This window comes from Rhincodon typus, unplaced genomic scaffold (assembly GCF_021869965.1).
Source record: "Rhincodon typus isolate 14 unplaced genomic scaffold, sRhiTyp1.1 hic_rhity00002518, whole genome shotgun sequence".
Taxonomy (NCBI): Eukaryota; Metazoa; Chordata; class Chondrichthyes; order Orectolobiformes; family Rhincodontidae; genus Rhincodon; species Rhincodon typus.
In genome coordinates, this window is record NW_025968156.1 from 1 (window position 1) to 25,000 (window position 25,000).

At 41.5% G+C, this 25,000-nt stretch overlaps 1 protein-coding gene across 1 annotated transcript; it reads left to right on the top strand.

The window, feature by feature from the left end:
• Positions 1-6: 6 nt before the first annotated feature.
• On the top strand, positions 7-21,005 carry LOC109923666 (ectonucleoside triphosphate diphosphohydrolase 4-like; the record flags this gene model as incomplete). The annotated part of the gene is made up of 5 exons (XM_048593224.1): positions 7-101; positions 3,555-3,879; positions 8,869-8,954; positions 13,183-13,344; positions 14,535-21,005. Coding segments are annotated over 5 exons (876 nt in total), but the record flags the coding sequence as incomplete, so codon positions are not given.
• Positions 21,006-25,000: the final 3,995 nt, after the last annotated feature.

Genomic DNA, 25,000 nt, shown 5'->3' on the forward strand with positions numbered 1-25,000 from the left:
GTGTACAGGGTCTACGTAACTACCTTCCTGGGATTCGGTGGGAATTATGCACGGCAACTCTATGAAGATCTAATTTTCAATAATACCACTGCCACGAATAGGTATGTTGCGCATCATAATACGGTAGTTTACTATTGGAATCCCAAAATTGAACAGCAAGCTTACTGAGAAATCCAACAGCTTAGTATGCATGCTGGCAGTGGTCTCGGTGCAGAGAATCATGTCAGTTTCCTGATCCTGATTTCTATCCAATCTTCCAAAATTTTAAATGCATTCATACAGCCATCAGTGAGATCAGGCTGCCTGACCTTTGCAGTCAAACAGTAGGTGTTCGTGCTCATACTTGATGGCGATGTATTAGAGGGCAGCCAGCAATGTGTAAGAGGAGGAAGGGTAAAAAAAATGGGCAGAAATATGTAGGAATCCATAAACAAATCCCACTGAAAAGCAGAGTAATGTTTATGCTATGTCTTGCTCAAGGGAAAGAAGTTTATATTTAAATGGTATTTCTCCCCCCACACAGGCTTTTGCAGAGCACTATTGTAGTTATAGAGTAAAACTGGTCCAGGCTGACGAAAATCCCCACAAATGTCCATCCACGCTAACCCCCATTTCCCTGCACTTGGCCCATATCCTTCTAAATCTTTCCAATCCATGTATTCGTCCAACTGCTTTTTAAATGTTGTTAATGTACTCAACGACTTCCACTGGCAGCTCATTCTGTATGCATACCACTCTGTGTGTAAAAAAAGTTGCCCCTCAGATTCCCATGTATTCTTTCCCTTCTTACCTTAAACTGATGCCTCGATCCTCCAACCCTGGGAAAAAGACTGAGTGCATGCACCCTATCCATGCCTCTCATGATCTTACACACTTCTATAAGAACCCCCCTCAGTCTCCTATGCTCCAAAGAAAAATGTCCCAGTTTGTCCACCCTCTCCCAATAACTCAGTCCCTTGAGTCCTGGCAGCATCCTTGTAAATTTCTTCTGCACTGTTTCCAGTTTAATAACATCCTTCCTATAGCAAGATGACCAAAACTGAGTACTATACTCCATGTGCGGCCTCACCAACATCCTGTACAACTGCAACATAACTTTCCAACTTGTATACTCAGTGCCCTGACTGATGAAGGCCAGTGTGCCAAAAGCCTTCTTCCCTTCCCTGTCTACCTGTGACTCCACTTTCAAGAGCCGTGCACCTGAACTCCAAGGTCCCTCTGTTCCACTGCAGTCCTTCAGGTCCTGCCGTTCACCATGAAACTCCTACCTTGATGTGACTTTCCAAACTGCAACACCTCACACTTATCTGTATTAAACTCCATTTGCCATTTCCCAGCCCATTTCCCCAGCTGATCAAGATCTTGCTGCAATTTCTAATAACCTTCTTCACTATCCACGATACTACTGCTGCATGCCTTGTACATTCTCATCCAAATCATTGCTATAGATAACAAACAGCAATGGGCCCAGCACTGACCCCGACGCACGCCACTAGTCACAGGCCTCCAGTCCGACAAGCATCCTTCCACTATTACTCTGTGCTTCCTACCATCAAGCCAATTGTGTATCCAATTTGCCAGCTCTCCCTGGATTCCCTACGATCTAATCTTCCAGAGCAGCCTATCATGTGGAACCTTATCAAAGGCCTTAGTGAAATCCATTTAGACTACGTCTACCGCCCTGCCCTTGTCAACCTTCTGGTCACTTTATCAAACATCTCCCATGCGCGAAACCACACTGACTACTCTTAATCAAACCCTGTCTTTCTAAATGCGTGTATATCTTATCCTCAGAATCTCCTCAAGTAACTTACCTACCACAGATGTTAATCTTACTGGTCTATAATTCCCAGGTTTTTCTTTGCAGCCCATCTTGAATAAGGGCACAACATTTGCTACCCTCCAGTCTTCCGGGACCTCGCCTATGGCTAACGATGATGCAGATATATCAGCCAGGGCCGCCGCAATTTCTTCTGTAGCCTCTTGCAGGATCCTTGGATATATCTGATCAAGCCCAGGAGATTTATTCACTTTCATACATGTGACTACTTCCAACACCACTTCTAGTGTGATATGGACTGTCCCCAGGATTTCGCCACTAACTTCCCCTAGTTCCCAAGTCTTCATGTCTTTCTCCACGGTAAACACAGAGGAGAAATATTCATTGAGGACCTTGTCCATCTCCTGCAGTTCCACACATACATGTCCACTTTGGTCCTTGAGTAGTCCTATTCTCTCTCTAGTTATTCTTTGGCCCTTAATATACTTAAAGAATCTCTTTGGATTCACCCTATTCTTCTCAGCCAAAACTATCTCATGCCTCCTTTTCACCCTTCTGATTTCCTTCTTCAGTAAGCTTCTGTATCCCCTATATACCTCCAGGGATTCCCTTGACCCTAGCTGCCTGTTCCTGAGCCATGCCTTCTCATTTTTGAGTCAAAGACTTAATATCTCTTGTCATCCAGGATTCCCTACTCCTGGCCTTGAACTCGAGCTATCACACTTTTAAAGGCCTTCCACTTGCCAGAGGTCCCTTTGCCTGCAAACAAACTACTCCAATCAACTCGTGCAAGCTCCTGTCTAATTCCATCAAAATTCGCCTTGTCCCAGTTTAGAACTTGAACCTGTGGACCAGTTTTGTCCTTCTCCATAACTATTTTAAAATTAATAGAACTATGGTCACTGTTCCCAAAGTGCTTCCCCACTGTCACCTCAGTCACCTGTCCTGCCCTATTTCCCAAGAGTAGATCGAGTTTTGCCCCTTCCTGAGTAGGACCCTCTATTTACCGTTTGAGGAAACTTTTCTGAGCACATTTAACAAACCAGCCCAGCTAAGCCCTTAACACTATGGCAGTTCCAATCTATGTTAGTCTCAATCCAGTTAATGTGAGAATATATTTTGACTTGTACAAGCCAAAGATAAATCTGTACTCTTAAGTGGGTATTATTTAAATTTGATTTCTGCTTCTCCAAATAGCAGCAAAACTCTATTTCATAGTAACTGTTTATTGCAAAACTATGTATTTTGAAGTTGACACCACATTCTGCACTTCAGCATTCAAGGGCAACTAAGGAAGGAATAAATGCTGGTCAGCTGACAACATCCACATACCATGAGCAAATAAAGTTAATTGAGTTAGTAACTCTCACTGTCTTCTTTGCAAATGATGGATCAAATAAGAGGAAACAAGTGGGTCAATGTCTTTTTATGTAGTGTATAATAAATAGCTGAACTGACATACAGGCTGTGATCTAGTTGAGAAGAATTTAGTGGATTCTTATTAGTTCTTAAAAGGCAACACTGTAATTACAGTTTAGGTGGTTTGTATTTTTTTTAATGATTACTCATGGTATCAGGTCATCAGCTAAGGACACACAAAAATTATTCCAAATTTTCAGTCTAATACCAAAAGAAATTAAACATGGTTTTGAAATTTAGATGGATGCTATGTTTGGAATACAGTCCAAATGGAATAAATGATAGAGCGAGGAAACATGATTTAACTAACTTGAGAGTTTTTAAAAAAATATTAAAGTGATTACTTTTCTTGCAGGCTGCTTGGCCAATATATGGGTTTCAGCGCAGAGACCCCCTACCTCGATCCCTGCTTGTCAGTTGAAACAACCGATATCATTCAAAAGGATGAACAGACAATGCACTTGAAAGGTGCCGGGAACTTTGATGAGTGTTGCAAACTAATAAAACCATTCCTGAACAAAGGGAATGAGGCAAACACATCCCTCAATGGGGTTTATCAGTCACCCATTGACTTCCATAATAGTGAATTCTATGGATTCTCTGAGTTTTATTACTGTACTGAAGACGTATTGCGCATGGGAGGTCACTATGATGGCGTTAAATACACAAAAGCAGCGAAGGTATGGCAATCTAATATATTTTTACATGGTCATAAAATCATTTGGCAACATCCAGTGTATAGAATGTACAGCTCAGAGGCCATTTGTTTTTACAGTTTACTGGATGTGGCCATCATTGGCTAGATCATCATTTATTGCTCATCTCTAACTGCCCTGGAGAAGTTGGTAGTGAACTATGTTCTTGAACTACTGTAGTCTGTGGCATAGGTGCATTCACAATGCTATTAGGAAGGAAATCCCAGGATGTTGACCTAGCAACAGTGAAGGAATAGTGATATTGTTTCAAGTGAGGATGGTGTGAGGCTTGAAGGGGAACATACAAGTATTGCTCCCAGCCATTTGCTGTTCTTGTCCTTCTATTTGGTAGAGATAGCAACTCCAGTAGATGTGCTTGAAGGAGTCTTGGTGAGATGCTACAATGCATATTGTAGGCGGTACACACTGCTGCTACTATGCTTCAGGGGTTGAGGGAGTTAGTGTTGAAGGTGGATGCCACTCAAGCGGGCTGCTTTGTCCTACATGGTGTCAAGCTTCTTTAGCATTGTTGAAGCTTCAGTCATCCAGGCAAATGGAGAGTATCCCATCTCACCCCTGACTTGTGCCTTGTAAATGGTAGACAGGAGAGTTGCAAGCTGAGTTATTTCAGAATTCCCAGCCTTTGACTTACTCTTGTAACTACAATATTTATATGTTCAGTTTCATTAAGTTTCTGGTCAACACTAACCCCCAGGATGTAATGGGGAGGATTCAGTGATAGGAATTCCATTTGAATATCTTATTTGAGATGGCCATTGCTTGGCACTTGTGTGGCATGAATGTTATTTGCCACTTATTAGGACAAGCCTGAATATTGTTCAGGGTTTGTTGAATATGGAGATGAACTGCTTTCCCAGTATCTGAGGAGTTTTGAATATTGTTGAACATTGTGCAATAACCAGTAAACATCCCCACTTCTGACCTTCTGAAAATAATTGGTGGAGCTGGTGAAAATGTTTGCATCTGTGCACTATCTTGAGAAACTACTGCAGTGATGACCTTGGTCTAAGAGGATTGGCCGCCATGAACCACGGTGTTCTTTCGTGCTTGATTTGACTTCAGCCCACGTTCTTTCTTGACTCCCATAAACTCTAGTTTGCTAGCACTCCTTGATCTCACGTGCTCTCGAATGTTACCTATGATGTCCAGGGCAAACTGCTGTCACCTCACCTGGAGTTCAGCTTTTGTGTCCAAATTTGGGCCAAGACTGTAATAAACTCATAAGCTAAGTGGTCCTGACAGAATCCAAACAGTGTGTCAGTGAGTTGGTTCTTGTTGAGCAAGTGCTGTTTGATGGCACACTCAACGACCACTTCCTTCACTTTACTGATGATTGGGAATATACTAATGGGACAATAACTGGCCAGATTGGATTTGTCCTGCATTTTGAGGACAGGACCCACCTGAGAAACGTTCCACATTGCCGGATAGATGTCACTGTTGCAGCTGTTGTTAGAACAGCTTGAATAAGGCATAGCCAGTCCTTTTTTTTTAAAAGTTCTTTCATGGGATGTGCATATTTCTGGCTGGGCCAGCATTTATTACCCATCCCTAGTTGCCCTTGTAGGCAGTGGTGAGCTCTCATCTTGAACTACTACACTCTATGTGCTGTAGGTAGACCCGCAATATTGTCAGGGAGGGAATTCCAGGATTTTGATCCAGTGACAGTGAAGGAATGGTGATATACTTCCAAGTCAGGATAGCGAGTGGCCTGGAGGGAAGCTTGCAAGTGGTGCCCTTGTCCTGCTGGTTGGAATTGATTGAAAGTTTGGAAGGTGCTGACTAAGAATCTTTGAATTTCTCCAGTGTATCTTGTCAATGGTACACACTGCTGCTACTTAGTGTCGGTGATGGAGGGAGTGGATGCTTGTGGATGTGGTGCCAATCAAGTGGGCTGCTTTGTCTTGGATGGCATCAAGTTTCTTGTTGTTGGGGTTGTGCCCATCCAGGGAAGTGAGGAGTATTCCATCTTACTCCTAACTTGTGCCTTGTAAATGGTGGATTAGAAGATGAGTTACTCGTTCCAGTATTCCTACCCTCTGAACTGTTCTTGTAGCTGGTATATTTATATGGCAAGTCCAGTTCATTTTCTGGTCAGTGATAACCTCTAGGATGTTGATAGTTGGGGATTCAGGGATGGTAACACCATTCAGTGTCAGGGGGCGAAGGTTGGCTTGTCTCTTATTGGAGATGGTCATTGCCTGGCATTTGTGTGGTGCAAATATTACTTGCCACTTTCCAGACCAGGCCTGGATATTGCATTTAGACATAGACTGCAGCCTGGAGCACAAATCTGCAGTACTGTTACCAGAATGTTGTCAGGGCCCGTAACCATTGCAATATCCAGTGCCTTCAGCTGTGTATTGATGCATTTGTGAAATGAATTGACGTGGCTGAAGACTCGCCTCTGGGCTGTTGGGAATCTTGTGTCAAGGCTGAGATGGATCATCCACCTGGTTCAACTGATTACCACCAGGGTATATTGTCCACATGAGCCTTGTCTCACCTTTCTTCACAATTTCAGTATAATATTCTCTTCCTCCTTCCTCGTGTTTATCTGGTTTTCCTTTCAATACATCAGTGCCATTTGCCTCAGCTAGACCTTGTGTGGAGTTCCAAATTCCTTGATAAGAAGTGCTCACCTTTCCCATGTAAAATTGTTTATCGCATTTTTTGACTCGTTCATCCAGAAAGATGCTGCAAATTATTTTTCCCATTCTACTCCCTTCCTTTCCTGTCATGGTATATAATGATTTGAAGACTTTTATACAATCTGTAGTGCAATCCAGAGGTCTGCTCCACGTGTTGAATCTTTCGTTTGTGCTACCAGTGCTAAATTTGTCTTTTACAAATTTAATTATCAGTATTATCACAGTTTAGTTTGATGTAGTGTTCTGAATCCAATTTTGCAGTGTTATTAAAGAAAGCATTATTTAAAAAGCTGTTAGGATATCATTGCTTTACCTGATGGAAAACATTCTGATGCGCAGTTAATGTTATATGGATATGTGTAGGAGCCAAAAATGGGCCGAGTATGATCCCACAAGCAGATTTTTGGCGTGGTTGGTCAGGGTGGTTTGTTGGCCAGCACTTTGACAAACATTTGGTGTTCTTCCAGTAAGCTGGGAGTTGATCATCTTGTAAGCCTCTACAAGATCACCTTTCAGTCACCTCTTTTTTTAATCTTAAAAAGTCCCATTTTCTCCTGATGTTGATTTGCTATAAGACCACAAGAAATACAAACAGGAGTTTGCCCCTCGAGCCTGCTCTGCCATTCAATATAATCCTGGCTGATCAGACATTCCTCACGCCCACTTTCCTCCCCTTTCCCCATAACCCTTGATTTTCCTACTGATCAAGAATCTAGCTGTCTCGGCCTTCAATATACACTTTGACTCTGCCCCACAGCTGTCTGTAGCTAGGAGCTCCTAAGACACTCGACCCTCAGAAGGAATTTCTCTTCATCTCATCCTTAAGTTGGCACCTCATTAATGCTGTAGCTATGCCCTCTGGTCCTAAACACTCAAGCGAGGGGAAACATCCTTCAGCATTTACCCTTTCAAACTCCTTAAGAATCCTATATGTTTCAATGAAATGAACTGTCATTCTTCTAAACTCCAGTGAGTAGTGTCCCAACCTGTTGAATCTTTGCTTTTAAGACAGTCCCTCCTTACGGGAGATCATCCTGGTGAATCTTTCCTGAACTTCCTCCAATAAAATAATACCTTTTCTTAAATAAGAGGAGCAAAACTGCTCAGGTACTCCAGATGTGATCTCCCCATACCTTGTACAGTTGCAGTAAAACTTCCCTACTCTGATACTCCAACCCTCTTGAAATAAGGGCCAACATTCCATTAGCCTTCCTGATTACTTGCTGCACCAGTATGCTAGCTTTCTGTGTTCCTATGATGTTCGAAGTGTTTACTGAAACATTTCTAAGTCTTGAGTGACTATCTTGCATTTTTGTGACCAGAAATGGACACTGCATAAGAAGTGATCCAACTAAAGCCCTATACAATTTGAGGATAACCTTCTCTGGCTTGTATTCTCGTGTTGCAGTTCAGCATGCTGTTTGTTTTGTGGTTCATTACTTCAGACTGATTTGTCTCATCTGCTAAAAACCTCGTGGTCTCTTTCAACTTCCACGTTTATTTACGTTGGCATCACAAGAAACTGGAGAAATACAAGATCAAAGATGTGGTTGCTCTGAGTTGTTCTCTGAATAGGACCTTCATTGTCTCACACACAGCAACAGTGTTTAGGCGTTACAAAAAGTTAGGTTAACAAAAAGTTAATTTGTTTTTTTTTTAAAAATTAACATATTGATAAAATCACTTATAAATCAGTAGTTGCTGAAGACTTTCTCACATGAGACTGAGTTATGATATAATCTGGGAGAGTTTACCGAGGTACCATTTATGAGGAAGTACAGCCAAACTCTGAAACTCACAGCATGACTAAGGTATTCTGCAGTTGCCACTGATCTTTGAGATGAGCACTTATTTTTTTCGAGTTCCTTTTCCCAAGTCAGAATACCATTCCATTTGAACAAAGCCTCTATTTAGCCCACATTGCAACACCAGTGGGATACAGGATGCAGTCACCTTACCAAGTTCTGCTGGCAGATGCTTTTTATTTCTTTCTCTCGATGTGGCTGACAATGGCAAGACATTTATTTTCTGTGACTTGGTGTTAATATAAAAACAAATTGGGAATTTGTCCCAGACTAGTGGGAGTGAAACAGTTGGGTTGTTAGCTACAATTCAGAAATTCTAAGTTACCAGAATTTAGTTTCATCTTTGAGAAAAGTGGGGAAAACCGCTATTTACAATGCAGCAACTTTGAATATATCGGAATTAATCACGCAGGCCTGATGAGAGTGTTCCATGAGAGACTGTTGTGGTAACGAATGTCTTTAAGACTAATTTTATTCCATTGTAATTTTTTTGTTAGGATTACTGTGCTACCAAATGGACAACGTTAAAAGAACGGTTTGATCTCAATCTGTTCTCATCGCACGCTGACCTTCACAGATTGAAGTAAGTATGTCAGAGACTTATCTTAGCACATCAGAAGCTTGAGCAGAACCACATAAATCTCTGCCCAAGTAATCATTCAAGGACTGTGACTGATGTGTATGCACCAGTAGGTCAACTGAGATACTGCCTTAAGTGAATTTTACATTGCTCGATGTTCAGATGGTGTTGGCGATTTCAGAGAACAGTCGAGTAATTGAGACTTTGGGGTTGAAGGTTAGTGTGAGCAAAGTAGGAAGTTCTTTGACAGGATAATTAAAAATGAACAATAAATACAAGACTTGCCAATGATGCTCACATCCCAGAAACAAGTACCAACAAAATGCTCTAAATATGTCCTTTCCCCTTCCACGGTGTTTCCCCCAAGCCTCTTATAGGAGGAGAAAGGAGACAGAAAAAACTGATTTTCTTTTTGTGGTGGTGAGGAGGATGAAAATATTAGAACATCTGCCTCATTTATGCATTAAGTTGTTCCCTGTTGACAAATTATAGAGTAGACAAAAGGCTATCCTGTGCTCATCAAATAATAATGCAGAAAGGGGCCATTTGGCCCGTTGTTCTGTGCTGGGTCTCTGAAAGAGCAGTTCACCTAGTGCTAACCCCTACCTTTTTACTATAGCCCTGCATTTCTCTTCCTTTTTGGGTAATAATATAACTCTCTTTAAAATGTCATGGCAAATCCTGCTTCCACCACACTTGCAGGTTGTGCATTTCCAGATATAACCACTCACTGCATGAAAAAGTTTTTCCCTCGTATCTCAGTTGCTTTTTTTTGCTAATTACCTGAAATCCATGCCCCATCGCTCTTGATTCGTCCGTCAATGAGAAAAATCTTTCCCTGTCCTTCTGTTGAGCTTCCACAGAATTTGATCAAATCTCCTTGCACCCTCATCTCTGAGGAAAAGAATCCCAACTTCTCCAGTTCTGTGTAACTGAGGTTCCTCATCACTTGAACCTTTCTCATGAATCTTTGCCACACCTATCATTAATTAGCTGATCTTGATCACAGGCAAGTTCATTTCTGCAACATTTGGAGTGGACAGTTTAAAACTGTCTTGTTTTTTTCAGAGTACAGTTAGACAAGTACTTTCAGGCTAATACAAAGCAACTGCAGGTGTAACTGTTTACTGTACTTCTGTACAACAATCAGGCTAACAGTCTAACTTCTATCTGTGCTCCTTGTTCACATGAAAGGTTAGTTATTTGGAAGATTTTCCCACCTGCTATGATTGAACATACATGTGACCTTCTTTGCAGCTAAGCTCAAGAGTGTGACCCGCAACTTCAGTCTTGCTGGGCCTACCATTTGAGAAACACGCTGGACACATGAAGGACAGTCTCACAGCAGGAACCATTATAAAACAGCATCAGTTACAAGCAATTGTAAATACACAGGCTTTCAAAAGCTTGGCACAAAGCGACTGTTCAATTGTGTACTAATCTCCTGGTCCCTTCCTTTTGTCTGCAGACTGATGGGCAATTGTCTGAATATTTACACAGCTCCTGTCTTGGTTATACTGTGCCTGTCGTTTTAACCCTTACATGGCAAGTGGGTGTCACTAATGAGGCCAGCATTTCTTGTCCAGCCCTAATTGTCTTTGAACTTATTGGCTCCCCGGGCTATTTCCGATTCGACCACGTCGCTGTGGGTCTGGAGTCATGTAGGGACCAGACTGGGTGTGGACACCAATCCCTTTCCCCAAAGGGCACTCGTAAACCCAGATAGATAAACCTAGTAGTATTATCTCTAGACTAAAAATTGGAGACACAGGCAATGTTTTGAGACCTGGGTTTGAGTACCATCGAGGCAGATAGTAAGAATTTGATTTCAGTAAAAATCTGGAATTAAAACTCAAATGATCATAAAACTATTGTTGATTGTCAGGAAAAGCCCATCTGGTTCACTGATGTCCTTTAGGGAAGGAACCTGCCATCCTTACCTGGTCTGGTCCACATGTGACTCTCAATTGCAGTTAGGGATCGGCAGCTATGTCCACATCCTGGGAATGAATTTTTTAAAATGATTTTGTGGTTCCGATTAGACTAGTCTGTCTTTTTAAATTTCAGATTTTATTAAATTCAGGTTTCACCATTTGCCATGGTGAGATTCAAGCCCAAGACATCAGCCTGGGGCTCTGGATTACTCGTCCAGTAAAGTTACCACTGCATGGCCACCTCACTACTTTAAATGATCACGTCGTTTGTTGGAGTTTTAGAGATGGATTTTATTTATGTCTTTTTAAGATAAAAAAGTATGTATGTTTCAGCCAAATCTGTCATGAATTTATCAAAGTTAAAAGAAGGACATCAGGTGAAGGTTTGTGTCCAGAGTTCTTTGTTCTGATTTCCTGATCAAGCCAATCTGAATACAAGATGTGGCAGTCATTCTGCTGTTGTAGGGGCCATTACTTGGGGGAGAGTTTAAACTGAGGTCCTGTCTGCCTGATTAGTTTAGAAGGTCTCCAGGCAATCCATCCAGTTTCCTAGCCAATATCCGCTCTCCATCAGTACACACTGCATTGGTGAGCCATCTAATGCCTGCTGACGCTGAAACGCTGCCACATCTTTTCAGATTACCAGTCCCTGCACTGCATTATAGAAGTGCCTTGAAATGATTTAACAAGAGATAAGGCTGTACACTGACTGAATTCTCTGCCTTTGTGCAGTAATGTTCTACGCAGTAGAATAAGAAGAGTCAATGACTCATGTGGAGAATGACATTGGTGCAGAGATTATCTCTGTGCTATAGCATTCTGTTTTGTAATTATTCCATTAATGCAAGCAGATTGATAGCAGCAAAGGAAGAACAATTAATCACTGAATGGAATATTTCGAAGTATGCACTGAGCAAATGGCAAAAGGAATCATGAGTACTGAGTTTATTTTCAAACCTAAGAAATAGAGATAAAAGGGTGAGGCCCCCTTTGTGTGAGACCCCTTCAAGAGAGTGAGAGGAAATAAATCAAATTGGAGTATGACACCAATCTTGCATTTTTAAACTTAAACTTAACTTTGAACTTAAATTTATATAGCCTTTTGCAATATAGACAACTATCGTTTTAAAATATATTGTAAAATTCAATAACTGTAAAGGAGACATCGGAGATAATTAGATAAACAAAATCATCAGCTTCTAAAAGTTAGAGCTGTGAGGATTACAGTCCTTTATTTTGTTGTTTCTTGAGGCTCTGGAATTCCTTCCATAATACATGCTCACCTCCATTAAAAAACTCCTCGAAGCCTGGCCCTTTGAACATGCCCTAAATAGCTCATTATGTGGCACGGTGTCTTTTTTTTTCATTTGCACGTAGGATGTGGGCATTATTCACTGGCCAGCATTTATTGTCCATCCCTAGTTGCCCCTTGACAAGGTGGTGGTGAGCTGTCTTCTTCACCTGCTGCAGTCCATGTGCTATAGGTAGACCCACAATGCCCTTAGGGAAGGAACTCCAGGATTTTGACCCAGCGAAGAAATGGTGATATATTTCCAAGTCAGAATGGTGAGTGACTTGGATGGGAACTTGCAGATGGAAATACATGTTCCCATGTATTTGCTGCCCATGTCCTTCTAGATGGAAGTGGTTGTGGGTTTGCAAGGTGCTTTCTGAGGGTGCTTCGTGAATTTATGCAGTGCATTTTGTGCATTGGTAGTATAGTGATTGAATGTTTGTCAATGTGGTGCCAATCGAACAGGCTGCTTTGTCCTGGACAGTGTCAAGCTTCTTGTGTTGTTGGAGTTGCACTTATCCAGGCAAATGGAGAGTATTCCTAGACTCTGACTTGCTCTTGTGGCCACTGTATTTACTTGGCTAATCCAGTTCAGTTTCTGGTCAATGACAACTCCAGGATGTTGACAGCTGGGATTTCAGTGTTGGTAACACCATTGAATGTCAAGGGGCCATGATTAGCTTATCTTGTATTGGAAATGGCTATTGCCTGGCATTTGTGGTGCGAATGTTACTTGGAACCTCTCAGCCCAAGTCTGAATATTGTTGAGGTCCTATTGCATTTGGACATGGACTGCCTCACCTAAGGAGTTGCAAATGGCGTTAAGTATTGCGCAGTCACTGAACATCCCACTTCTGACCTTATGATGGAGGGGAGGTCTGGATCTAAAATTCTGCTGTGATGTATCATGGCATGTTTTACTGTTTTAAAGGCAAATGGCTCTATTGGGGTGTACGGTTTATTTTGGTCTGTCATGATCTGACCTTCTTCCCTAACTTTGCAGATATCAGTGTTTTAAATCTGCATGGATGCATGAGGTATTACACAGTGGTTTTAACTTCCCAGCTGACTATTCCAACCTGAAGACAGCTCAACTGGTGTATGACAAGGAGGTGCAATGGACACTGGGAGCAATTCTTTATAAAACTCGCTTTCTACCTCTCAGGTAAGTTTCTGAATAAAAGAATGGTTAGCAAAACGCAGAGGGACTTTTGAGAAGTCTGAATTTGAGAATTGCATTGTATTCTGTGCAAGTTGTGTTGTTATGGGCAAAACTTTGTGGTAAAAATGGCAACATTTACTGTTTGTGCGTAGAAAGAGTGCAGTAACTTTAGGTCACTATATATGCACTGCTAACAGTGGAAGTAAGGAAGTTGGTGTCCGAGCTACCCTTTATTTCCAAACCTGGTGAGAGATTCATCATTGAAACACACAGAACAGTGTGAGAGTTACCTCATTGATGCATACTAAACTTGCCAGCGAAAGCTAGGGCTTGTCCATTCCAGTTTAAGTACCCTTTTACTGCTAAGCAACCTCTCTGGTGCTGAAAACTAGCTTTGCTGATTGTAGAGTGTCATTCTTCTAAATTTTAGTTACTTAAAAAAAAGCTAATGATTATTCTTTTGCGTAGTGTCTCTTGTATATTCCCTGAATTCCATTTCCTTCTCTTTGATCTAACAAGCACTTGCTGGTTCAGACTCTGAGTTGCTCATTAAATCTGATTTCTTAAGGGAACACACTGTTGCTTGCCCCATTTGTAGAGCTCCCAGATGCCCTGCAGAAGTCATTGCCCCATGTGACTAGTTGATAGGTGAAAAGGTGCATTCCAAAAGTCCATGGGCAATTGCAAATCAGAGCAACGGCCTGATGTCTTTCGGGGTATCAATGGGATAGTTTTCATTTTGTATGGTATTTTAGCGCAATAAATCTCCTGATCAATGTAGAAGCTGTCCACTTTTTAAATCTAACTTTTGATCACCTTAAAGGGTGCAGATAAAATTACCAATACCATTTCCCCATACCATTTCAGTACCTGAGTGCCCCTCCCTCTTGCAAAAGAAAAGGCAAAATCTCTCTCGTTTCTCTTTCCCTCATCTCTCTTTCTGTCTCTCTGTTTCTGTCTCTCTCTCTTTCTGTTTCTGTCTCTGTCTGTCTCTCTCTCTCTGTCTGTCTGTCTCTCTGTCTTTGTCTGTCTGTCTCTCTCTGTCTCTATCTGTCTCTCTGTGTCTCTCTCCTGTGTCTCCTTGACTGAAATTTGCTCAGGCATGGGAAGAACTTACAAGATTCTGTAGAAAATGATGATAATGGTTTTTTGCCCGGCTCTCTCTTCCCCTTAATCCCCTCCATCAATGACAGGGACCTCCAGCGAGAATCTGGAAAAGCAAACCATTCCAGCTGGCTGCGTATCTCCTTCGTCTACAACCACTACCTGTTCTTCGCCTGCTTCTTTGTGGTCCTGCTCGCCATTGCCCTGTACATCTTGCGGCTACGGCGGATTCACAGGCGGGCACAGCGGGAGCTACAGTGGATGGAGGAGGGCAATTCATCTACTGAGGGGCTCTGACTTGCAACACAGTGAGCGAGGTGCTCCTGATTCGTCGATCCATCAGAAAACATTCCATCATCCTCTTCAGCATATTCCAGGTCAAATTTCAAGTAGACCGTGGGCAGAAGCCTTTCAGATACCTCAATTATTTGTTTCGTCTGGAATCTCCTGCCTTTGGATAACTTTGTCCTGTTCCAACCCTCTGTCTTCCTTTTTGAAGTTGGAGGTAGTCAAACATTCAGTAATGTGTATTTATTTTAATGCACCATATGATGTTGGGGTGCTAAGAGATACATTTGAAATTGCGATGATTTATATGATGTCTTGATACTGGGTCCTGCCTGCATTAATTATCCTCCAGTATTGCTCCAGGGAAGGCAGCGGGAGCAATCCTGATCTTTTGGGATTCTCTCCTCCTGCAACACTCCCCATGACCTGTTCCCACCATTCTCCCTCATTTCGGGAGTGAAAAGTCAGCTGAGATAGTGTGTCGGAGTGAGGTTCGACCCACAATCTTCTCAGTATTCAGTGCTATAAACTGAGCCAGGCTCAGCAAGCCAAAGTCATCTAGCATCTACTCTAAGAGTAAATACAATGCAGCTAGAATGAAGAAGCTACTCAACATGGATTCAAATGGGAAAGCAAACTGACATTTTTCACTTAATTTTTCTTACTCGTTCACATGATGAGGATATCATTGGACGGGCCAGTCTTTATTGCCCTTCCCCAATTGCCCAGAGGACTGTTGAGAGTGAACTGCTTTGCTGTGGGTCTGGAGTCACATGTAGGCCAGACCAAGTGAGGGTAGAAGTTCCCTTCCCTAAAGGACATTAGTGAACCAGATGGGATTTTCCCGCAATCAGCAATGGATTCACGGTCATCGTTAGACTCTTAACTTCAGATTTTTACTGAATTCAAATTCCACCATCTGCCATGGTAAGATTCGAACCCAGGTCCCCAGAACATTACCTGAGTCTCTGGATTAACAATCCAGCAATAATACCACTAGACCATTGCCTCCCCTGAATTGGGATAGATGATCAATAAAACCACTGATGTGTGATTTTCATGAGCAGGTCTAAAGGACAGAATAATTCAAAATGATCCCCTAACTCCTGGCGAAAACCGCTGAAACCACCATAGTCTGGGCCGTTCAGTCCAGCAATGCAGTGCTATTGAAGGCCATTACAGGTTTGCATAGAGCTGTCTGAAAGTTAAACCTGGATTTTCACCAACCAGATTTTATTTTCCATGCTGAAACAGTGCCTGAGTTGCAAGAAATTTAAATTAAAAATTAGCTCATTGGGTAAACTGCTGCCGTCCATAGGGGCATTCACTGTGCTCGAACGTAGAGTGATGGCTGTAGTAACTTTCTTTTGCGTATCGAAGAACACATACATTTGCTGTTGATCTGTGCTCCATTTCTGTGTTGAAGGTGAGAATTCTGTGCTTGGAAGCATTATGTAATTCAAGAGCCCAGGCTTCATCTCCTCGTCACTGCCAAGGTAACACAGGAGAAATGTATGCTGGAAGGAGGCAGAGGCTGAGAGAGGGGTGTGGGCTCGCTGTCTGTCTGCTGTGCTCCGATTCCAAGTGTCACATGCTTTTGCAGCATGAATTATTACCAGCTGCTTGAAATTTGAAAAATGTACTGCTTGGCATTCCCTTCAACTATTGCCATGTAATTCTTGGAAATCATTCTGACCCACATAAGCACAGTCTTGCAGAGCGGTTATCACACCCTGACAGGACGGTTGTGCATTGTTTTTTGGTCAAATGATTTCCCCTACTTCAAGCTCAAAATGTCACATCGCAGAAGCTGTTGTTAACTTTGAAATTTCCTGTGATGGAATGGGAAGACGTTTACAGATCCAGTGCTCCATTGTTTTGATTTGAACCCTGTGCGTGTGTGATCTGAGATAACGCTACACACTTGGGGTTGCTGTTGCTGCTAAATTGTGCGTAATTTTTCTTCAAAGAGCCGGGCACTTTTTAGAGAAATTATTGCTGACCAAATGATTGAATGTTTGTCTCTTATTTTTAAACAAAAGATTTTTCTAATTTAGGAATGTGCGTGCTGGAGCATTTTTCTGAGCCTAAATGAAAGCAAAGGACTTAATAACGCCGTTTTCATGAGCCTGAGACATTCCAATATGCTTCCTAGTCATTGAAGTACCTTGGAAATGTTGCCATGTGGGAAATGTAGCTGTCGATGTGTGCTTAGTAAATCCCACAAATAGCAATATGGTATTGACCAAGTAATCAGTTTTAATTGGGTTGATTGAGGAATAACTGTTTACCAGGAAACGGGATAATCCCCTGCTGTCCTTTAAGATAGGATCATGGTAGCTTATACATTCATCTGAGAAAGTAAACAGGGTCTTGAATTAATATGTCACATCTGAAAGTCATTCCCTCAGCGGTAGATTTTTGTACTCAAGTCTGGGGGTATGACTCAAGTTTCTGAATGCAACCCAAGAAGATGGGATGAGGTTGTTTGTTCTGTAAGACTCCTGTGTGAAATGAGCCTGGGCACTTGTGATCCAGCTGCACTGTAACTAGTTATGTCCACAATATTAAACTTCGTGGTTCAGCTATAGGGTGGCGATTGTCAAGTAGAAATGATAATGAAAGAACCTGCATTTAAATGACATGCTCCAGGTACTCAAGATGCTCCAAATACTCCACAGAAACGTTGAAGTGTTATTGCTGTTGAAATGCGCACTGTAGGGAATAAGCTGTACTGGTGACATTTTAATGTTGAGATTAAAGTATGTTCCTGCCTTTGTTCTCCATCTAACCGTTTCCCTACCTGGCTTTGGGCACTGTTGACGGAAATATGTCCTATTCCATAGTACAGCCATCAGTTAGCTGAGCAACGATTCTTGTCTTCCCCCTTCTTTCCCACTACCTCACTACGAGAGTAATTGTGACCTGGAGCTCACTATTTGTCTCCCATAGCTAGTTTGCCACCTACCATCATTCAAGCTAACAAACCACACCATACAGAGACCACCAGGGAGATTTCCTAGCAGTTACAGTTCCACACCAGGAGTACTACAGCATTTCACATTATCTATCTTCCTTTATTGGGAGCGATTGGGAGGACATCAGGGTTTAAGTCAGAACACTGTTCAGTTGAGACCATTGTTGCCACTGAGGCTGGAGGTTGTGGATACAAATCCCTGTGCAAAGACTTGAGCCCATAATCCAGGCTGACACTGTAGTCCAATACTTGGGGAATAATTTTGAATGTAATATGTTAAACTGAGGACACGTCTAGCCCCTCGAATGGACATTAAAAATCCCAGTGGTATTTTTTAAAAAGTGGGTACATCCTGCCTGGCATCCTGGCCAATAATTATCTCTCAAGTGCCATCACTTTTTTAAAAAAACAAAAATATCTAATTATTGCAGTTTATGGGATTTCACTGCGCACAAGTTGGCTCCCACAATTCCTACTTTGCAGCAGCAATCTCATTTCAAAAAATGTCAAAAACTATAAACTGCTGTGACACATCCTGAGGTTAAGATATAATTCTTTCCTAAATAAAACAGAAGTCACTGGACTCAATGTTAACTCTGCTTTCTCTCCGCAGATGGTGCCAGACCTGCTGAGTTTCTCCAGCAATTTATAGCTTTGATCCTTCCTTCCTTCCTTGTGTAGAACTTTTCATGCATTGTCGTTACACAAGAGGCAGGACTGGGTGAACCACTGCCTTCGATGTTTGTTTGTCTCTACAGTTCAGCAACAAATTTAAACTCCTGTCAGCAACCATTGTTCTCGCCATAGGCAGGCTGTGCACACATTCCACCAATGTACCTGTTGCAGTGGATACCTGTGTGAAACTTCCTGTTACACAGTCAGCAACTCTCCTGTGAGAATTGTTTCATGACTGCACCAATACACTGGATCTGCCGATGTCAGTAGCGACGTTTTTAGAAAAATGGCTTTGGACAATAGTCATTGAAGATTTTACTGCAGTGTCATTTGACTATATTTTCTTCCTCAGCGTGGTTGGATTTAAATAATTTCCCTTTGTTTTAAGCCGGTAGTGTTTGCAGTGCATTTCTCCTTCAACAGTAAGGCAGCAAAACCTGCTGAACATACTTTTTCTTAAGAGTTATGTTTTTTATAGCTATATTTTTCTTCGTCATTTTGTTCAGTTGTGAGGGACATGGGAAATTGTTGAAATGACAGTTACTCACTCTCCACCCAGTACAAAGTGTACAAGTGACAAAAGTTGAGCTTGGCTCTGATTTTCTTCCCCTACCCCCCTCGTTCCAGTGGGAAAATAAATTGCTGTTTTCTGCCACTCTGTGATTATTGACCTTGACCCCCTCAAAACTTAGAAAATGTCCTCATCCTACCAATCTGTGCAGCAGTAACATTACACTCCTACTGCCATCGGACCCAAATATGGAGTTCTGAGTTATCCTGTACAGACAAGAGGAAAAACCTCTACAATAGCTTTGTTTTGGAAACCAGTTCGAACAGTCAACACACAGATCTGTTGTTCAGCTGCAGGCAATTTGGAAACTCCTCCAGCTGATAGACAAATTACCAGACGTAGTCCAATATTATGCAGATGAGAACGGTTCAAACTGCGGAGCCAGGTAGAGCAGCATTTGGTAGCAATACAGTTGGACTTGGAACTCTGAACTAGAAAGTGAGTTGGAAGTAGCAAATGCTGTGGTTCCTGCTTGTTAGGCAATTACCAACATAGAAGACTGCATTCACATCAGCTGTGGTGCTCTGCACTTTCTAATGGCTGCTGTCAAAACACACACATGAATATCCTTTTGTAAATCACAGATTGCAGGAGCAAAAAGATAATAGGAAAGGAGAAGAAAAGAAAAGCAATATTGAACTCAATTTATTATTCCCAATTTACACCCCACTGAACCATATCTCATTAATAAGCTCTAAGCTTTTCCAAGGACATGATCACTGTTCATGTTGACTCTTTCTTGACCAACATAGGCAATCTTGAACTTTAGTTCCAAAGTCTAATGTTCCTTTGGGGGTAACCTAAATTCCTCTCATAAATGTGCTGTGTAACAGCCCAAAGAAGGTAGCAGTACCAGTCATTGAGTTCTGTTAATGGTTCAGTTTGGAGCTGAAGCTTGACAGCTTGTCAGTGGAAGTCTCATATGGCAGCACAACATCTACTGGTGAACTGTATTAGCAAATGCAATGGATTGCTATTTTGTTTTAACCCAGTGTATTGTTGGTTAGATTCTACCTCCACCAAACCTCGAACTGCGTTCTACTGAGGGTATCCACCCAATAGCATTTGAAAATACATGGAAGGAAGATAAATTCCAATGTTTGTCAGTGTATTGATACTGATAAAATACAAGTCCAATCAACTGAAACGTATCTGAGCATCTAACTCAGCCTAACTCATTCATTTACATGTATTCCAGCATTATATAATGCTCCCTTCAGTCTTGTAACCAAGACTCAAAGTCAAACAGATTTGCTCTAATTGAATTATATGTGTGTATTCTAGCATGAGGGATAAAATTTAAGACTTGAATTGTTCTTAATATTGCGTCTAAGCACATCATATGATGCAATTATTAAGGAAAACAGTGCATTTTATTTGATTTTTTTGCTTTGGGGTTATGAATGTCATTGGCAAAGCTAGCATTCATTTCCAATCCATAATTGACGGCTCCAGTTTTGCACTGGCATTCCTTCCAAACAGGCTGCTTATCATTCCTCAGTGTCGGCCTGATAATTTTGTCTCACTGATTGATAGGACAGAGCTTTGTATCCAAAGATTACTGTTCCTGTCCCCAGCTGGTAAGAGACCAAAGTACAGCTTTGTAACATTTCATGACAGCCTAGTGCTGGCAACCCAATAAGGAATAAAGTTGACAGATGCCTAAAATATTTCCAGGTGATTTTAACTTCAAAGTTTACGTCTCTTCATTTGTAAACATGCTGCAGGTTAATCAATATCCAATGCCTGGGCAGCACAGTGTATCCAATCAAATCAAATGCAGGTTTTCATATCACTTGAAGTTCAACCTAAGTCAGGTTTAACATTCATTGTTTAAAGTTCTGGAATGATTGTCCCTCTGCTGACTCATGAGACTGGTTAATTCGTATCTGATAAATCACAGTTGAATGTTTGTGTTCATTGAGTGATATTCAGATTATTTCCTTTGTTTTGTATTAATTGCTTGGTCAGACCTGATATACCGGCGAATCTATTTAATAATGTACATTCGTCTAGATTTTTGAAGTAAATTACAAAATGAAAATTTCAGATTGTCATTTGTTGGTCCCATCACTATGAGCTCTGATTCGGTAAACCTGTTCTCTACTGGAAACTAACGCATTGGGACAGGTGTAACCTTGTGAATAGGCAAAGTAAATGGATTCCAAGTCCGACACTGTCCAAGCATCATTCGAACCTATCTCCAATTCTGAATGACCTTTCCCCTGCTCTTTTGCCATAGCCCTGCATGTTTCCTTATTTAAGAATATGTGCAGTTCCCTTTCGAAAGTTAAAACCAGCTTTTCCAGATGCACAAAGACAATTTCCCCCATCTCTCACTGGCTCCCTTGCCAATTACCTTAAACCTGGTTATCAACCCTCCAGCCATTGAAAACAGTTTTTGATTATTTGTCCTATTAAAACATTTCTGATCAATCACCCATTGATCTCCTCTGATCTAACATGAGCAATGCAGGTTTTCTAATCTCACCACCTAACAGATATGCAAGTTTGAGTTCCATTTTTCACCAAAACTGTTATCCATTAAACATCTATTAAATAGAAACTAGATGCATTGCAAAGAAAACTGAAACCAGGTGAGAATCATGGCACTTAGCCCCCTAGCTATTATAATAAAGTTTTCTTTATTTTTTATTCTTTGATACAATGTGGATGTTGCTGGCAAGGCCATTATTTGTTGCCCATCTCTAAACCCTGCCATTTCAGAGGGCAGTTAAGAGTCCTATCACATTGCTAAGGATCTGGATTCCTGTGTAGCATATTTCTATCCCCAAAATAACACGAGTGAACAAGATTCTTTAACAATTGATAGTTCCATTGGTAACCATGAAGCCATCTTTCAATTCCAGATTTATGAAGAGACTGTAAATTCCACGAAACTGCAGTGATGCATTTCTGGATTGTGAAGCCATTGACATTACCACTACACCACTACCTCCCTGTTTATACAGCGCCTTTTAGATCTTCAGAATATGCTAGACTTCTTTACAGCTAAGAGAGTACTTAAGTATTGAAATGTGGGAACCAATTTGCACATAGCAAACTCTCACGAGTAGCAGTGAGATAAATGACCAGATCTTCCTGGTGATGTAGAAGGTCCCCATGCTAAACCAAGTCACACCAAGCTTCTACAAGGGGTCATTTATCAAATCCTTTGGTGATGGGGAATTGATGACAGAGGCAGAGCTGTGAACCTGGGAGACCCTAGTCAAGAATGCGCAGAGATGAGGATTGCATTAACGTCTTAGGGCACCTGTATCTGAACAGAGATATTGTCTGGCAGCAGTATCTGTAACTGAACTGTTCACATCAGATGACTCTTACCAGTAACTTATTTCTTTTGCTGATTTCCACCTAGACTAATTCTACATCACAGTCTATTGCACTTATATCACTGCCTACATTGTTACCCTCCTTTATAAACAAAGCTACCCCAGTCCCTTTTCCTCTGTCTGTTCTTCCAGGACATCAAATAACCTTGCATATCGAGTTTGAGATCTTGGTCACACTGCAACCCTGTCTCAGCCATAACTGTCAGATCATATTCATTTATTTCTATTTGTGCCATCAACTCATTTATCATGCTATTTGTAGGAATGGCAAAGTAATTGGCCCAGGTTCTGCAGGCTGGAAAGCCAAATCTTGTCATCGACCATGACCTGACTAACAGTCTGATGAATGACTGACTGTCATTTGGATTTTTCAATCCTTATTGATGATAATCTGATGGAATGTAGAATAACTACCGACTTCAATCTTCCTTCCTCAACAGCACACCGATAGGCAGAACCCGGGTTTAACATCTCACCACACTCCGATATCCTTGGCAATGCAGCATCCCCTCATTATGGTAGGAGTCTTGGTTTTGAAACATTAGACTATTGGCATCAACCTTGGTTGTGGAGACAACAGCAGCAAACCCAACCTTATTGATTTGTGCAAAGGCTTCCTTACTAATGCACTAGTCAGACCACAGCTGGAATACTGTGAACAGTTTTGGGCCCCTTATCTGAGGAAAGATATCCTGGCAAATTAAGACAGTCTAGAGAAGATTCACTACACTGACAGTAGGTATAGAGGGACTGTTTTATGAGGAGAGGTTGATAGATTAGGCTTGTGTCTGAATACAGAAGAATGAGAGGTGACCTTATTAAAACAAGCAAGGTTCTTAGGGGACTTGACAAGTTAGGTGCAGGGAGGTTGTTTCCTCTTGCTGGGGAGTCCAGGACCAGATGACATCATCTCGGAATAAGGGGTTGCATGTTTGAGTCAGAGATGAGGAGGAATTTCTTCTGAGGGTACTGATTCTGTGGAATCCTTTATTTCAGAGAGCTGTTGAGGTTGGGTCATTAAAAATGTCTCAGCCTTAAATATACTTAATCAGTAAGGCAATCAAGGACTATGGGGCAAAGGCAGGAAAGGAATTGAGCACTATCAGATCAGCAACGATCTCATTGGCCACCAGAGGCAGAGTTGATGACTGAATGGCCTACTTCTGCACCTACCTCTTATGGTCTAGCATCTGCATGCTTGTGCGAAAATTGGGAGAGATGTCCCACTGTATAGTGGTAGTACTCTATATGATACCTTACAGATAATTTCCCAGATAGTGTCACCTACCCTGAGTATGTCCCGTCATAGCAGCCGCGTAGATGCCACAGAGGTTGTAGCACAGTAGGTTACAATCAGGAGGGAGTTGTCCTGAACATAGACTCCAGACCTCATGAACTTGCATGACATTAGGTTAAATATGAGCAAGGAAGCGCAAAATCAACTGTTAACAGATGTTATATCGTGCAAGATGGCATCTTAAGAAAACAGTGTACCTTTTAATAGTATCAAATCAACCAATCTTATTTGCCTGTCATGTGCATTTCAGATTAACACTGACACAGTTGATTCAAACAAGCATTGTTGCTGCTGCTATTCGGCAGCTGTTTAGTTTCTATTTCAGTTCGATATTGTGTGCTGCATTGAAGTATTCTCACTGCAGGAGGAACCCACATGTCTCATGCATTATTTATTTGCAAATCCTGCCTGCCCTACATTAAAGCAATTTCCAAATCTCCAATATTTGCTTGCTAATCATTAAAATAAAATTCTAAGATAGGTGTATGAACCAACAGGAAGGCTAAAAAATATTATCAAAGGTGTACGGATGAGTGATAATTCACTGTTCCGTTTTGCACTAATATTATTGAGTTAGCCAATAAAACAACATAAATGATATAGAGACAAGAAGTAGGCCAGTTGCTCCTTTGAGCCTGCACCAACATTCAATAAGATCACGGCTGATCTGATTGTAACCTCAAATCCACATTTCAACCTATCTCTGATAACTTTTCACCCCTGTGCTTAACAAGAATCTACACACGTCTGTCTTAAAAATATTCAAGGACTCTGCTTCCACCCCTTTACGTGAAGAGAGCTCCAAAGACTCCTTGATTAGAAGACTGTAGCTATTAAAAATGAAGAACTATTATTTGTTACTTTCCCCTTCTATTTTTCTACATTCATCTTCATTCTTGTGTACAATTCCAACAGCAACAATCATTTTCCACAAATTCTATAACAACTTAATTTATATTGCAGCTTCAACAGCCCTAAGTTGCTTCACAGAGTGCAATCAGATGAAAATAAATACTGAACAAAAGGTGAAATTAGGCATGGTGATGAAAAGCTTGATCCAAGAGAAAGGTCTTATGGGTTTAGAGAGGGAATGCTAGAGCTTAAAGGCTTGGACAGCTGACAGTCACCAGTGGTGGCCGAAAGGAGTGGAGGATATAACAGTTGTCAGCGGAGGTACCTATCAGTCAGGGGTTCCTGAAATAGTAAAGGGCAGCCTCTGATATCAGCCCTGGGATGTGGTCAGGTGGGCAGCAGGTGAAATGGCTACGAAAGTGGTTAAGAGCTACAATCAAGCATGCTGGGAACTTTGGTCAAGTTAGTTTTAACTGTGACCTTGGTTAAAGCTGCAGCCAGGACATGTTGGGTCTTATCCTGTAAGCTGTAACCTGCAGTTT